This window comes from Protopterus annectens, chromosome 3.part1, assembly GCF_019279795.1.
Source record: "Protopterus annectens isolate FY-2018-M chromosome 3.part1, PAN1.0, whole genome shotgun sequence".
Taxonomy (NCBI): Eukaryota; Metazoa; Chordata; order Ceratodontiformes; family Protopteridae; genus Protopterus; species Protopterus annectens.
Window position 1 is genome coordinate 818848588 of NC_056732.1, and position 14914 is coordinate 818863501.

The window sequence follows — 14914 nt, forward strand, 5'->3', positions numbered from 1 at the left end:
AACGCCAGATGCTGTAATAGAGTGTCCTTGTTCTCCTCTTGAATAAGGCAGTCGTCCAAGTAAGGATATATTTGAATTCCACTTTGTCTGCAAAAAGCAATTACTGGTGCCAGGCATTTTGTGAAGACCCTGGGCGCAGTAGATAAGCCAAAGGGCAGTGCAGAGAATTGGTAATGCATTGAGCCAGCTATAAATCTGAGGTATCTTCTGCATGATTGCCTGATTGGGACATGCAGGTATGCCTCTTTTAGGTCTAAAGTCACAAGCCAAGCCTTCTTGCCCAGCATGGGCAGAAGCTGCTGCAGAGTTAACATTTTGAATTTTGGAATATCCAGGAATGTGTTTAGGATAGACAGGTCCAGTATTGGTCTCCAGGTTTTGTCCTTTCTGGGCACCAAGAATAGCCTTGAGTAAAATCCTAGTCCCTGCTCTTGCTGTGGTACTTGCTGAATGACTCTCATGTCCATGAGGGATGAAACTTATTTTTGTGCCTCTGCCCATTGATTGCGTGGCAGGTCTGGCATACCATTTGGCCTTGGCAGGGTGTGAAAATGGAACCGGTAGCCCTGGGATACTATATTTAAGACCCATTTGTCCAGGGTGATCCTGTGCCAATTTTGTGAAAAAAGTGCTAGTTTTCCCCCCAAAGGAGCTGCTAGAAGATAAGTGCTTGGTGCTGGCAGGGGAAAGTCATTGAGCCTGTTTCCTGTATGGCTGTGATTTTTCTTCTCCACTTTTGGAGGTAGAAGCACCCCATTGTTTAGGCCTGTATGAGCCTTGGGACTGTGATCTGCTTCTGGGGCATCTGTATCTGCCTCTTTGTGGCCTGTCTGACATTGGAAAGGACCAATTCATGGCAGGCCAGTTCCTGCTAAATCTGGGAGGCTGTACGTACCTGTAAGAAATCCTTGACTGTTTGCATAGATTTAGCTTTGTCCTCCATTTTCTTCAACACCTCTTCTGCTTTAACACCAAACAAGGTATCATGTTATAATGGAGCATCTAATAATTTTGCTTTAACATGATTGGGCAAATTCTGTTGTATTGTCATAAAACAAAAAGCAAGCTTAAATTTAAAACTTATACTTTGTCCGTGCCTTCCTTATTTTGCTGCTCAGAGTTTTTGTTTTAAATTCTGTTCTTTTAACCAAGCAAGCCTCCTAATGATAGAACCTGTAACAGCGGCCCTGCAAGAGGCCTCTAGAGAATCAAAACCACATTGCAAAGTATGCTTTCCTACTTGTTCAGCTGCATGCAATAAATCCTGCATTTCTTTGTTTTCTGCACATTTTGAATTTGTCAACATCTTCTGTTTAAGCAGTGACATTAGATATTGCTGATATTTAAGCATATGAAATTGACAATTTAAAGCTCTTACAGCCAAGGTAGCAGAAGTATAAATCTTTTTCCCCCATCTGTCCAGGGCCCTTGAATCCCTATCAGAGGGTATAGGGTTTTTTGCAGTGGAAGCCTTGACCCCTTTGGGACCCTGAGAGATAGTTTCTAGGTCTGCAGCAGGGTTTTTATATAGAAATTTATGAGAATCAGGAACCCTGTAGTATCTGTCTGGTTTAACTGGAGCTGGTGTCAAAGAGTCAGGAGACAGTCTGGACTCTGAAAATACATCATCTACAATGTCCAAAACAGCAGGAATAGCAAGGGGCCTGTGCTGAGGTAATAAAAGGAAGTCTCTGAGCCTTTTCTTGGATTCTGAGTAATCTTGGCTCTTCCAGTGGAAATGCTCCCTCATAGTATGCAGGGTTTCCCCAAAAGAATAATCGTCAGGAGGAGAGGCTGAAGGAATAGATTCTTCAGCATCAGAATCCTCATAGGGAGGAAGAGAATATTCCTGATCAGAAGAGGAATCAGAGGAAATGGAAATCTGATCTGAAGATGCATATTGCCTAGGTCTCTTATCAGGAGGGGGATGGGAACCCCTGATCAAAGTAATTGGGTCTTCTGCCATTTTAAGCATCTGTTTTTTAGGTATGGAGGCCTGTCCAGGAGAATGCTATACTGGTTTCTTTGTCTTTAGAGCTGCTTTAGTCTTTGCCTTTGAAGCTGAAATTGGTTTTACATATAACTTTGTAGGCCTGAAAACACCCTCAGAAGCCGATGCCGGCTCAGCGGCTCCGTACCCATCTGAGGGAATAGTTTCCAAGTGTCCAATACCTTGAGTTTCCAGCGGCCTAGTTGGCTCCATGTGGGAGTCGGAAGCGGCCTGTGGCTCTGAGGTAGCGGGTGTCAGGGGCTGCGAAAGCACCTCCCTGTGAGCTGGTGAACTGGCGACAGGCCTAGCGGAAGCCTCGTCGGTTTTGGACCTCGGGTGACTGTCCTTTTCTTTGCGCTTTTTATAAACTCCGGTACTCGGTTGCTCTGATGGCATTATATAGTTAAATCTTCTGCCAAAATAATGAAATGCAAAATCGTACCGACGCTTAATAGTGCGTTGGTTAAATCTAGCACAAAACCGACAACTAGCAACGTTGTGGTCAGGGCCTAGGCAAGAAATACAGTAAGAATGAAAATCCTTATGAGGTATTTGCTTCCCACAAGAAATACAATTATTAACTTTTTCTGACATCGGTCTGGAGCAAGAAAAAAGTTTCCCCAATGGGGTACTTAGCTTTAATGAAGACTTTGGATCTGAAATTCGAATTTGAAAATCTCAGGAGTCCGCCGGCCGGCACTTGCAAACTGCTTTTGCTTTGGGCACTGCACGGCAAGAAAGACTGAAGAAAATGGCGTCTGAGGCATCTTTTATACCCCTGGCGCACTGACGTCAGGGAGGAGGTGACAGCAACCGACGCCGGATCTAGACTTTGGAACTCAGGCCAACTGCGGGTAGCCTGCCAGCAGGATAACCCAATTGTAATGACTGCAACAGTGAAACACGATGAACATTACTGCATGACAACTAGAAGAATCAATCAGAGGAGGTTAGAAAGGATTGGGAAGAGAGACTGGATAAGCAATTCACAAAGAAACAATGGGGGATATATGTATGTATGTCTCCTAAATATGCAACAAAGTCTAGAAGTCTAGAAGACTTAGGATCTTTGCTTGGAAGTGAAGTGTTTACATAGGTATTTTGTATACCCAAAGTAGGCTCCAAAGAATTTTTCCTCAGGTAGCAAATGTTGGAGGTGTGATGGTGAAGAAAAGGGTAATTGGGAATATATTTTCTGGGACTGTAATGACATATGAGACTTTAAATGTTCTCTGCAGACTACTCTGCCAGAGATACTGGGTGAGCAACTTGGTGTAACTAAGGAAATTATTTTTTTTGAGCTATGATACAGAATTGGAATTACTTAGACATAGTAAGTTCTTGCTGAGTCTAATTATAGTGGCTGCTAAAAAAAAGCAGTTATTAGAAAATGGAAATCGAAGTCTAAACCAACTGTACTAGAAGTAGTGAATATAGTAACAGAGATACAACAACTGGAATTGGGATCTTCACAAAAGGGCAGGAGCAAATTACATAGAAAAAAGGGAGAAATGAGGTTTAAAAGAAGCCAGGATTTGAATGTTTGACTGACAGTGACTGGAAAGATCATAAGTGATGTATGATGTTTGCAACTAAAATTATATCAATATAGTTTGTTCTCATTTATATCAATGTATGACTGCCTATGTCATACATGATAATTTAATAAAGATGTTTCTTGTTTAAAAAAAGACTATGCTGACTAAACTGCAGCTAAGGAAAAAACATCAGTAACTTAATAATCTGGTCTAAAACATGGTCTGAAAAGGAAGCTACTAATAAAAAGCACCTAACAGATTCAGCAAAAAAGAAAGTAAACCATTTTTGTAATGACCATGGTAAAACAAAGCAAGAAAACAAACAGCTAGAACTAAAAACTGACAGTGAACGAAATTCAAAGCAAAACTATACTAAGAGCTAAAGCATTGTAAAAAAATACTGAAGCTTCGATGAACTGAAGTAGAAAATGCAGCTACTTAAAACAGCCAAAAAGATGGTTCTGGCCTGGTTAGTGGACCAATTAACAGAAAATCACCAACATAATTAAAAACATGCAACAAAGGGAAGCAAAATAGAACTGGAGAAGAAGCAAAGCACAGAATGCTATGGGTAAAGGGGAGAGGCTGATAGCCTGGGAAACTTTCAAATGCTGAGCTCTTCAGTCCTACTTTTTAAGCACAAAGTCTACAACACAACTTTTGTTAAATGTATCACTCCCAAAATGTACAATATTGAAAATGGGAAAACAATTACTCAAAAATCAGAGGAAGGCTACACCATCATAAAATAATCAGAAATTAGAGATATGATATACATAATTACTGAGGAAAAACTGTAATGTCTCACAGATTCAGACTAAGTTTACAAGGGGAAATTCCACTATATCTAAATGAATGTTACTTAGTATACAGTTGTGACCCTCAAAACAGTTTAAAATAAGGATATCTACCCAAAGTACTGTGGTGATTAAGGATTTCAGCTCTCTGCTCATGTGTTACACTGGTTTTATGTACTGACATTAAAATCCATTTAAATTAGTGTCAGTATTAATTTGAAAGTGTTGGGAGTGCAGACTGGGACACATCATCATAAAACTGTTCTGCAAATGGATTACTCAGTATTAAGGCTTATGTTGTGGCACAAGTTTATGGTCTTTGCTCGACATTCATACTTGTGTCCCCCCACACACAAACACGATTTTAGTGAATGTCAGAGTAAGCATTCTTGCTAAAATATAAAGACAGGTTATCTTGGATGAATTTATAACTCATACATGTCACAGCCTCTCCTAGTAAGCAGTAAAAGGATACAACATAGGCTCATAGGTTCACAGGTTGGTACTAGGCTATCGGCCCTAGGGCCTATACAAGCCTAGCCATAACAATTCCCTGGCTATTTCTTCCCACAGTATTTATCTCCCTGCACCCCTGTCTAGCAGGGCGACTGATGTGATCTCCGGGGTGAATTTCCTATCTCCCATCCAATCATCAAGGTTCCTTTTGAAGAGGGCCAGAAACGCTCTGCTTGCATGTATGGGCAGTCTATTCCAGAGTCTGAGGAGTCTCTGGCTCAGGAACCTATCCCTCCAGCATGTTTTGTTCATTGTGATGACAAGGTTTAGATCCCTGGAGCATGTGTCTCTGAGGGAATTGGGATTTCTTTAAGTGTAGCATGTCCAACAGCTCTGGGTTTGACATGACCTTTTATGTTAAGCAGACACTGCTTCGGAGTAGACAATATGCGACAGAGTATAGGTGGAGTTTTTTTAGATGGTCAGCAGAGGGCATCTGCTTTAGGCCTGTGATTATTTTAGTGAGGTATTTCTGCGGCCTTTCCAGTTGTTGCAGATGTCTTGAGAAGTACATACCAAATGGGGCGTTGTATTCTATAATGGGTCTAATGAGGGATGAGTACAGTGGGACAATGACCTCCTTTTTTCTGGATGAAAAGCCCTTAGTGATGAGGTGTGTCACATAGAAGGATTTCCTGACTGTTGTGGTGATGTGGTTATTGAAGGTGAGACCACTGTCCACCTGTGTCCCCAAGTCTCTTATCACACTTTTGGTGTTTAGTGTACTGCCATCTATGTGGTAATTCACGGGTACATGTTTTTTCCCATAGGAGATAACTATACATTTCTTGGCATTGAGCTTGAGCCCATGGCTCTGACACCAAGCAGTATGCACAGAGCACAGGATGGTGCACCAGTGGATGGTGACTCCTATGCTTTGAAACTTGACAAACTGGCTGGACTGATGCATAAATACAAAATGTTGAACATTGAAAACTGTTACCTTTTGGAATGCATTAAGCAAAAAATAGTACCTAAAGGTTTAAGGGTTTGGAAGTACCCTAATAATGTGGAACCGGGTACTGCATTCCATACAGAACTTATTAGTATTTTTAATGATTGTGGCATTAACATTTTGAGGCTCATAATAAAGGAGAACAATAGGAAATTAGAAAAATTAGAGGAAGAAATAACTGTGTTAGATGGTTTTATTAAGAATGATATGTTATTTGAAATTAGAAGTGAAAAAGAAAGATATTACAGGATAGGCTCAGATATAGATGCCAAATGTATTTCACTTAAACAAAGAAAGATTAATAAACTGAGGAGGGACATTGAAGATTATGAAAATGATGTTAGTTACCCAAAGCCACCCTCTGCAAAATGGGATCATAATGGGAGGGTGAATAATAACAATAAGGGTAACAACAGAAATGATTTTAGAGCTTTTTCCAACAATTTTTATGGCAGGATGGACTATGATTCTGAATTTCCTCCATTAATGAATGAAACACCGCAACAAGGTATTAATAAACGCTTTCAAAATTTTCAGCAGAGGGGAGGGAGAAGAGGGAGAGGGAGGTATTAGTTAATTCTATATACACCCTTGCCCCAACCCCTATTTCTTCCCCTACTCAGAACATGACCCTTGTACCCCAACCTGTAGTACGTCATGGATTGGATGAAGGAATATTACAAACAGGTACTACTTATTCATTATATAATTTCTCTATTTATAATTTTAGTAATATTTCCATCAATAAAATTCACTTTGATGTTCTTAGTAAAGGTTTTAAATACATTCCCAACACTAAAGGTGACATAGTTCAAACTATAATAGATATGAAATTGTTTTTGAGAAAAGTGAACCTACAAGTTACATTACCCCCCAGGGGATCGGACCTTGGTTCCCAGCAACAAGTATTAACTAGAAAAAGTACATTTAACCCCCCATATCACCCCCAAATAAGAAATTTGGACTCCGTTCTGGAAAAGAAAATCAGAAAAGAATTTAAATTCAGTATTAAAGAGAATAATATAACGGAAGAAGAATCTAAGATGTTGAATGAGTTAAGACAGAACAATCAAATAAGGATTATGAAACCTGATAAGGGGGGAGGGGTGGTCATCATGGAAAATATTATCTATGATGGAAAAATGAATACCATCCTAGGAGATGACAACAAATACAGGATAGTTTCTCAGAATGAGGTTCTTTTGGCATACCAGAAAATAGATAACATTTTAAACAATATGCTTATGGAGGGCACTATTGATGTGAAATTGCATCAATTTCTTTATGTACCGAAACCGAGGATACCCATCATTTTTGGTATACCGAAGGTACATAAAAATGTTAGTGACCCCCCCTTGAGACCTATAGTGGCAGCTGATGGCTCCAAGACTCTCCCCATGGCCAAATATGTGGACATTATAACAAAACATATGTGTAATACCAACAAATACATTCTTAAGGATTCTTGGGACCTATTGAGGAACATTAATCCTGAATTATTAACTAATGCCCTACTTTTTGTGACAATAGACGTCATAGACTTATTTTCATGTATACCCCATGATGAAGGGATGAGGTTTTTTGAAGACATGGTATTTTTAGATAACAAACTTACACATTCAGAGAAAGTAGCAGTAGTTGAATTAGTTGAAGTTGTACTAAGGAACAATTTTATTGGATTCAATGATGAATACTATCACCAAATAAGTGGTGTAGCAATGGGTGCGCTTAGCACCCACTTATGCTAACATTGTATTAGCAGCATGGGAATCAAATTTTGTTCTCAATTCTGGTTATGAGCAATATTGGACGCTTTATAGGCGCTTTTTAGATGATATAGTTATTTTTTGGAAGGGGGGTGTTGAGAAATTTTTAGAGTTTTTTACTTATCTCCAAAACACCACCAACTTTTTAAAATTTACATATACTATGTCCCCTGACAGATTGCAATATTTAGATGTGGAAATATATAAGAATGGGAATAATACGGACTTTGAAACTAAGGTTTTTAGAAAAAGCACCTTCTGCAATTCATCTTTACATTTCACTAGTGCACATCCCCCACACTGTAAAAGGAATATTGTTAAAGGACAATTTGTGAGGGGGTGTCGCATGACTAGTAAAAATGAGGATTTTGTTAAGGAATGCAACACACTAGAAGGAATGTTTTTAGCTAGGGGCTATCCACAAGAATTCATATCTAATATTAGAAAGGAAGTGGAACTTAACAGACCTACAAAATTCAAGCCAATTAAGGGCAAAGGACTTATCTGTTCAGACATTAACATTCCACCCCAGGAGAAAATGAATAATATTAGGGATACGGAGGAATGTCAGTACAAATCAGCTTTGGTTATGGAATTTAATTCATTCAATACTGAAGTGAAAAAGATTTTTCAGAGGGAATGGACCAATTTCATTTCCTTTTCTGATCTTCAGAACATTAATAAGGATATGCCAAAAATAGTATATAAAAATGGCAGAAGTATTAAAAAGTTGTTAGAACACAACAAATGGAATACTAGAGAAGACTCTTCCAAGATGGCCTTACCTGACACAAGGTACGGAACATTCCAGTGTGGTCATTGCAATCAATGTCCATACATTAGTAATAAGGCTATGGTTGCCATAACAGCAAGGGATTGCAATATAAATGCAACAGGTCACTTCAACTGTGATTCTCAAGGTGTGGTATACGTAGCTCTGTGTTCATTAATGCAATTCCTACTACGTAGGAAAAACAGAAAGAGCATTGAGGAAGAGAATCTACGAACACATCTACGAAATATCAAAGAAAAAAGAAACAAATGCTTTATACAAGCACACCTTAGTTTGTGAGAATTCTAGTTTTTCTTTCTTTGTGGCAGAACAGGTCAAAAAAGAAACAAGGGGAGGCCTGTGGGAGGAAAGACTAGAATCCAAAGAGCTGTTGTGGCAGATTTTTTTGGAAGCAACAAGCAGTCCAGGGCTGAATGATCACATATCTCTAAGTTCAGTACTAAAATTAAGAGCAGCTAGAATTTAGATGAATTCTAGTAATAGCCTAGTAAGAACAGCAGATGGTGCTATTTTAACCATGACTTTTTTAGTAAGTTAGAATAAAGGAAAAGAAGTATTTATTGAACAACAAGATTTTAACTATTTATTTAAATATTTATTGATTTTTTTACAGTTTAAATGCTTAGTACTATTATAAACAAATGGTTTTTAAACATATCAAACAAAATGAACTGTGTATTTATTGTGATGAGCATCAAAGTGGTTTTATCTTTTTTAATCAGTTTTTATGAGCCAATTTTTATTAATTAGTTAATGGGATTATTAAGCAATGGGTTTTATTGGTTGGTTTCAACCATATGAATGTATAAAATGTGTTCTCTAAAATGAATGGTTGTCTGATGAAGTCTTACAGTTTTATGTGGATGAAAACGCATACTGATCTTTCAAAAGCGTTTACGTTTTATTCGTGTACAATATTGATTTGGTGAATAAAATCTTTGTGTTCGACTGTTGAAGGACTGTTTTCGTGATTTTGGATTATTGGTACGATTTTAGTGAATGTCAGAGTAAGCATCCTTGCTAAAATATAAAGACAGGTTATCTTGGATGAATTTATAAATCATACATGTCACAGCCTCTCCTAGTAAGCAGTAAATGGATACAACATAGGCTCATAGTTTCACAGGTTGGTACTAGGCTATCGGCCCTAGGGCCTATACAAGCCTAGCCATAACAATTCCCTGGCTATTTCTTCCCACAGTATTTATCTCCCTGCACCCCTGTCTAGCAGGGCGACTGATGTGATCTCCGGGGTGAATTTCCTATCTCCCATCCAATCATCAAGGTTCCTTTTGAAGAGGGCCAGAAACGCTCTGCTTGCATGTATGGGCAGTCTATTCCAGAGTCTGAGGAGTCTCTGGGTCAGGAACCTATCCCTCCAGCATGTTTTGTTCATTGTGATGACAAGGTTTAGATCCCTGGAGCATGTGTCTCTGAGAGAATTGGGATTTCTTTATGTAGCATGTCCAACAGCTCTGGGTTTGACATGACCTTTATGTTAAGCAGACACCGCTGCGGAGTAGACAATATGCGACAGAGTATAGGTGGAGTTTTTTTAGATGGTCAGCAGAGGGCATCTGCTTTAGGCCTGTGATTATTTTAGTGAGGTATTTCTGCGGCCTTTCCAGTTGTTGCAGATGTCTTGAGAAGTACATACCAAATGGGGCGTTGTATTCTATAATGGGTCTAATGAGGGATGAGTACAGTGGGACAATGACCTCCTTTTTTCTGGATGAAAAGCCCTTAGTGATGAGGTGTGTCACATAGAAGGATTTCCTGACTGTTGTGGTGATGTGGTTATTGAAGGTGAGACCACTGTCCACCTGTGTCCCCAAGTCTCTTATCACACTTTTGGTGTTTAGTGTACTGCCATCTATGTGGTAATTCACGGGCACATGTTTTTTCCCATAGGAGATAACTATACATTTCTTGGCATTGAGCTTGAGCCCATGGCTCTGACACCAAGCATCTGTTGCTGTAAGGCCCTTTTGTAGAATATCCACATCATTTGGGGATTCAATAATGGTTCCCAGTTTGCAGTCATCTGTGAACTTTGATAGCTGGAGTCCCTTAGTGTTGGCCTGTACTTCAGAGAGGTAGATGCCAAACAAGAGCGGTCCCAGGACTGAATTCTGAGGTACTCCACTTGTCACTTGTCTGGAGCTGGATTTGGAGTCGGCTACTTTTACAGTGTGGGTGCTGTCAGTAAGCCAGTTGGCAACCCATCGAGTGACGTAGGGATTAATGCCCAGCTTAGTAAGTTTATCTATGATTCCAGAGTGGGGGATGGTGTCAAAGGCCTTGGCGAGGTCCAGATAGGCTGTGTGGACCACCGTACCCTTGTCCACGGCTCTGGAGACTGATTTGAAGAAGTCAATCAGGTTCAGGAGACAGAAGAGATAACCAGGTGATGCTGTGGGTCAGTAGGGAAGGCCAGTATAGCACAACACACAGAACAGTAAAATCAGTAATCAGCACAGTACTTCGAGCACGAGTCAGTAAAAGGATCTCTAGTCAGCATTCCAACAAAACATTTTAAGGGATACATCTGTATACTAAGTAACACTTATTTACTTTTAGTTCTAGCCAATTTTATAGCAAAACACTGTTGTAAATGAGCTAGGTTATGCACTTCATAGAATCAGTAATTTGGCCAACTAATCTAAGATGAAATTCTAGCAACATTAATTAGGACACAAAGTATTAAAAAAGCATAATGTAATTTTATAACTGCAGGGTAAAGAGAGTTTACAGTTGTACAAAAACTTATAAAAATTAATAACATTTTTTTCTGAGAGATCCAAAAATGAAAAAGCAATTTATTTTAATCATCGCTCTGCAATTCATATCATGTAAATGCAAAAAGAAAAGCAAATTTTACTTCTGTTACAGTGCAACATTTACCTCCCATGGTTGCAGGAAGAATGGCCTGTCCCACAAGCCCTTGATGTAGCAGACTTTGATCGAACTGACCAGTCAGCACAGAATTATTTGTGATGAAAACACCTGGATCAGAAGAGGAGTTATTCATTATGTTAACTGATGGTATTCCTTCTGTTGCCTGGTGATTTGTCACCTTTCTTATCTTCTTCACTTCTGATATAGGTCTAAAGTGGCCTTGTATGTGGCTTTTCCTTCGACCAGAAGTACGGAACCGCATGTCACAGTGGGGGCACTTAAATGGCTTTGCTCCTGTATGAAGTCGCATGTGCACTTTAAGACTACCTTTTGTGGAGAATGAATTATTGCACACATGACAACTGAAGAGTCTCTGACCTTCAGAACAAAAAAGATTCATGTTAATTATACAACAGACAAGATATGCTAAAACATTTCTTTATTGAAGAAATTAAAAATACAACAATGTACAGCATATTACTTCTGTTTCAATAATGCCCCTAACTTAGTAACTAGGTTTGGAACACTTTCTAGTTTTTGATATGTGAAAGGAAAATCGTATTCATCAAAAGTTACGTACTTTAACAGCTCCACATATCTAAAAGCACAGCGGCAGAGATTACAAGCAGCAGTTGTATATGTAGGCTCCACAGATGTTCCTCACTAAAAGAATAACAGGGTGTATATATCCTACGCAAACCAACTCAAGGCCCTATCCCTGTATTCTGTCTCCTACAGGCTTTTGAGGGGAGATCTATGCCTGGCATACAAGGCATTGTCAGACCCCACTCTGATGGACCTCCTGCATATCCATAAAACAAACAGCACCAGAATTACCCATTCTAAAGACTTAAACCTTGCCTGTGATATAAATAGGACCTGACAGAGAGATAGATATGTATCCCAGAGAATACCCCATCTATGGAACAAGCTCCCTATACATGTGAAGCAGAGTTCTTCCCTAATCCAATTCAAATGCAAATTGGACAATTGGATAGGAAACCGGAAATTCATTCCTGTTTGGCACCTATGTCTCTAATAGACAGAGATAACCTGTAAATGGTTCATTTCCAGGCCTGTGCTTACACTTATCAAGGGTATCAAAACTTGTCAGACATCTGAGATGAATGGCTAGGCTTAAAAAGGCCCTTATGGTTGTTAGCCTAGTAAACACCTAGGAAATTACTGTTGAGATACTACCCCTACTACTTTCTCACTGCACAGCTCAAAACAATTCTCTCTTTCACCCTGACTTCCAGAGTACTAAAACAGTAGAAATGCTTTCTCACCTTCCTTATTTTTGGTCAATAAAATACTCTATATAACATCTTCTGAAAAAAAAAAAATCACAGTATGAAAAGGACTTCTCTTAGCTTCTGCTAGTCAAAATTACTGTAGCACACTAAGTGAGGAAGCATAGAGAATATGCAGTTATTTTTCAAACAACCCACTTATTCTAATTCTCTTATGATTATTAAACAGAAACAGTTGATTCTCCTTCCATTTTGTGTGTGTGCTTGGGGGGGGGGGGGTGCCACACTGGTTGTGAGTAACAGCTCAAAATGTATGCTCCCTTTCACCATTTGTGTCTACAAAGTACTGGTGCAGCAGAAGAATCATCAAATTTAGGGGGTATTTTTTGGCACATCCCAATGGTATTTCTTCTGTTGCCTGGTGATTTGTCACCTTTCTGATCTTCTTCACCTAAGGAACACAGGAATAGCTAATTCCAGATGCACTCTGTAAGCTTACAAAAGGTCTGCATAACAAAGAAAAGCACCATGGCAAACAATTTTTTTTTCTTCAGTCCACTGATGATTTGATAAATGATTGCAACATGATATGACAAGACCTGGCGATTGTCTGATTCTATATCAGTGCAGCAATGACAGACCTCTCCCAAAAGACACCTTGCACTGCAGCCATGCTGGATATGGCCTGGAGATTCAGACAACAGTCTTTTCAAGTGCATTAACTGAAGTTTTTAGCAAGCAGACCAGATGAGTTGAGGTTTATATAGTGGGACAGGCATAAGTACAAAGGCCCAGTCTGTAATCTTATACAAATGCCTAATGTCCACAGGAGTTTCATATTTTCAACACAGACTTATTCTGAGTTCTGAGTATAATCCAGGCTCTAGCCCACTCTGTCATTTACCTACACATTTTACTGCCATCTCAATTCTTCTTTCATCTTCTTTTTTACTGGACTTGGGGAACTCAAAGAGAACTGGAAAAGAAACATATATGCTAGCAAATGGGTTTAGTTAAATTTTAAAAAACCTACTAGTTACTTGGGTCAATCCAAGAACTGGTGTTATGGTAACCAGTTACAGATGGGTTTAGATACATTTCAGCCATCTTCTAGTTCTTTGGATGATTCTGGGAACTAGGTCAATGGTAGAGAATTGCATACTGGCACAGGCTGTATATTAAGTTGATCTATAAAACTATACTTACTAGTGAAGAGAAAAATTCTTAAATGTTTATCATATATGAAGAACACCGCAGGGACTTCTGGATAGGTCTAACCAAATCTAAACACTAGCTTTCTTTAGAGCAGCATCTCTTAAGGCCCATGCATCTGTATGACCATCAGATTAAGGGAACATACTCAAAGCTTAAGCACCCAGTTCTGAGTACCATTTGAGCTCAGTGAGTTTTGGGGAAAATGACAATTTCAGCTAATGGATATTCTCAAGAGTCATGCAGATTCTGAAAACGTCCCCAAGCACAGCTGAACTGCAGGACTGGATACTGGGCCTGTAAATAAGGGGCCTACTTCAGATATCAGAATTACCTCAGACTAAGGAACTCCTGGTGTAGGCTGATCTCACGGAAAGCTTCTGAAGTTGTATAAAAGGGATTCATGAAGGATTCAGTTCCAAATGCCTTTGAAGAATTCTCTGCTAAAGGAGTCCTTACCTGAAGGATGAAGTTCCAGATTACAGAGTGCATGACTTGGCAATAATGGAGAACACTAGACCTTTCTTAAGTGTGGGTCCAGCATACCAAGTGACTTTTTTTTACATAAGCACACACAATTGTTTGTTGCTTGGTGACTAGACAGGTGTTTTTGTTTCCTTTTCATTTTCTGTTCTCCATTAACTGTTCTCCATGATTGTACATTTTTATCACTTTTGTTTGTAAGGGAGAGTTGCCATCCATTATCCCTTCTATACCTAGGGTTTTTTTAAAATACAGTCAGAGGGGAGAATGTTAAGTGTGGAACCATCTCCGTTAACTTCATACAGAAATAATGAAAATGTGCACCAGTTATAGGATCATAGGAGATTATTAGGCTATTGACCCTCATATCATTTTAAGCTTAGCCATTTCATCCCAATGTAATACCATGGAAATGCTAGTCAATACCTAAGACTGCATTTAATGATGACTGGCCATATCCAGGAAGATTGTGGGCTTTATCCCCAGTAAGTATTTATGGTTCCCCACTCACTCATTCAGGTTCCTCCTGAACAGTGTCATAGAGGTGTTCTGTTTCACATGAATTGGTAACCTGTTCTAAAGTTGTAGCGGTTGCTGGGAGACAAACCTTTCCCTCCAGCATGTCCTATTTAAGTTGCAGGTCATATTTAGGGCCCTGAAATGGGTAGCCCTAGTCACATTTGATTTATGGATATGCAGCAAGTTCATTAGGT

General features: G+C 39.2%; 1 protein-coding gene across 1 annotated transcript in view; it reads right to left on the reverse strand.

Moving 5' to 3' along the window:
- Positions 1-14914, reverse strand: part of ZNF236 (zinc finger protein 236) — a 1651223-nt gene that overhangs the window by 524561 nt on the left and 1111748 nt on the right. Inside the window, exon 22 of the mRNA XM_044067103.1 lies at positions 11260-11631. Coding sequence (XP_043923038.1) covers positions 11260-11631 — 372 coding nt within the window. The remainder of the gene's footprint in view (positions 1-11259; positions 11632-14914) is intronic.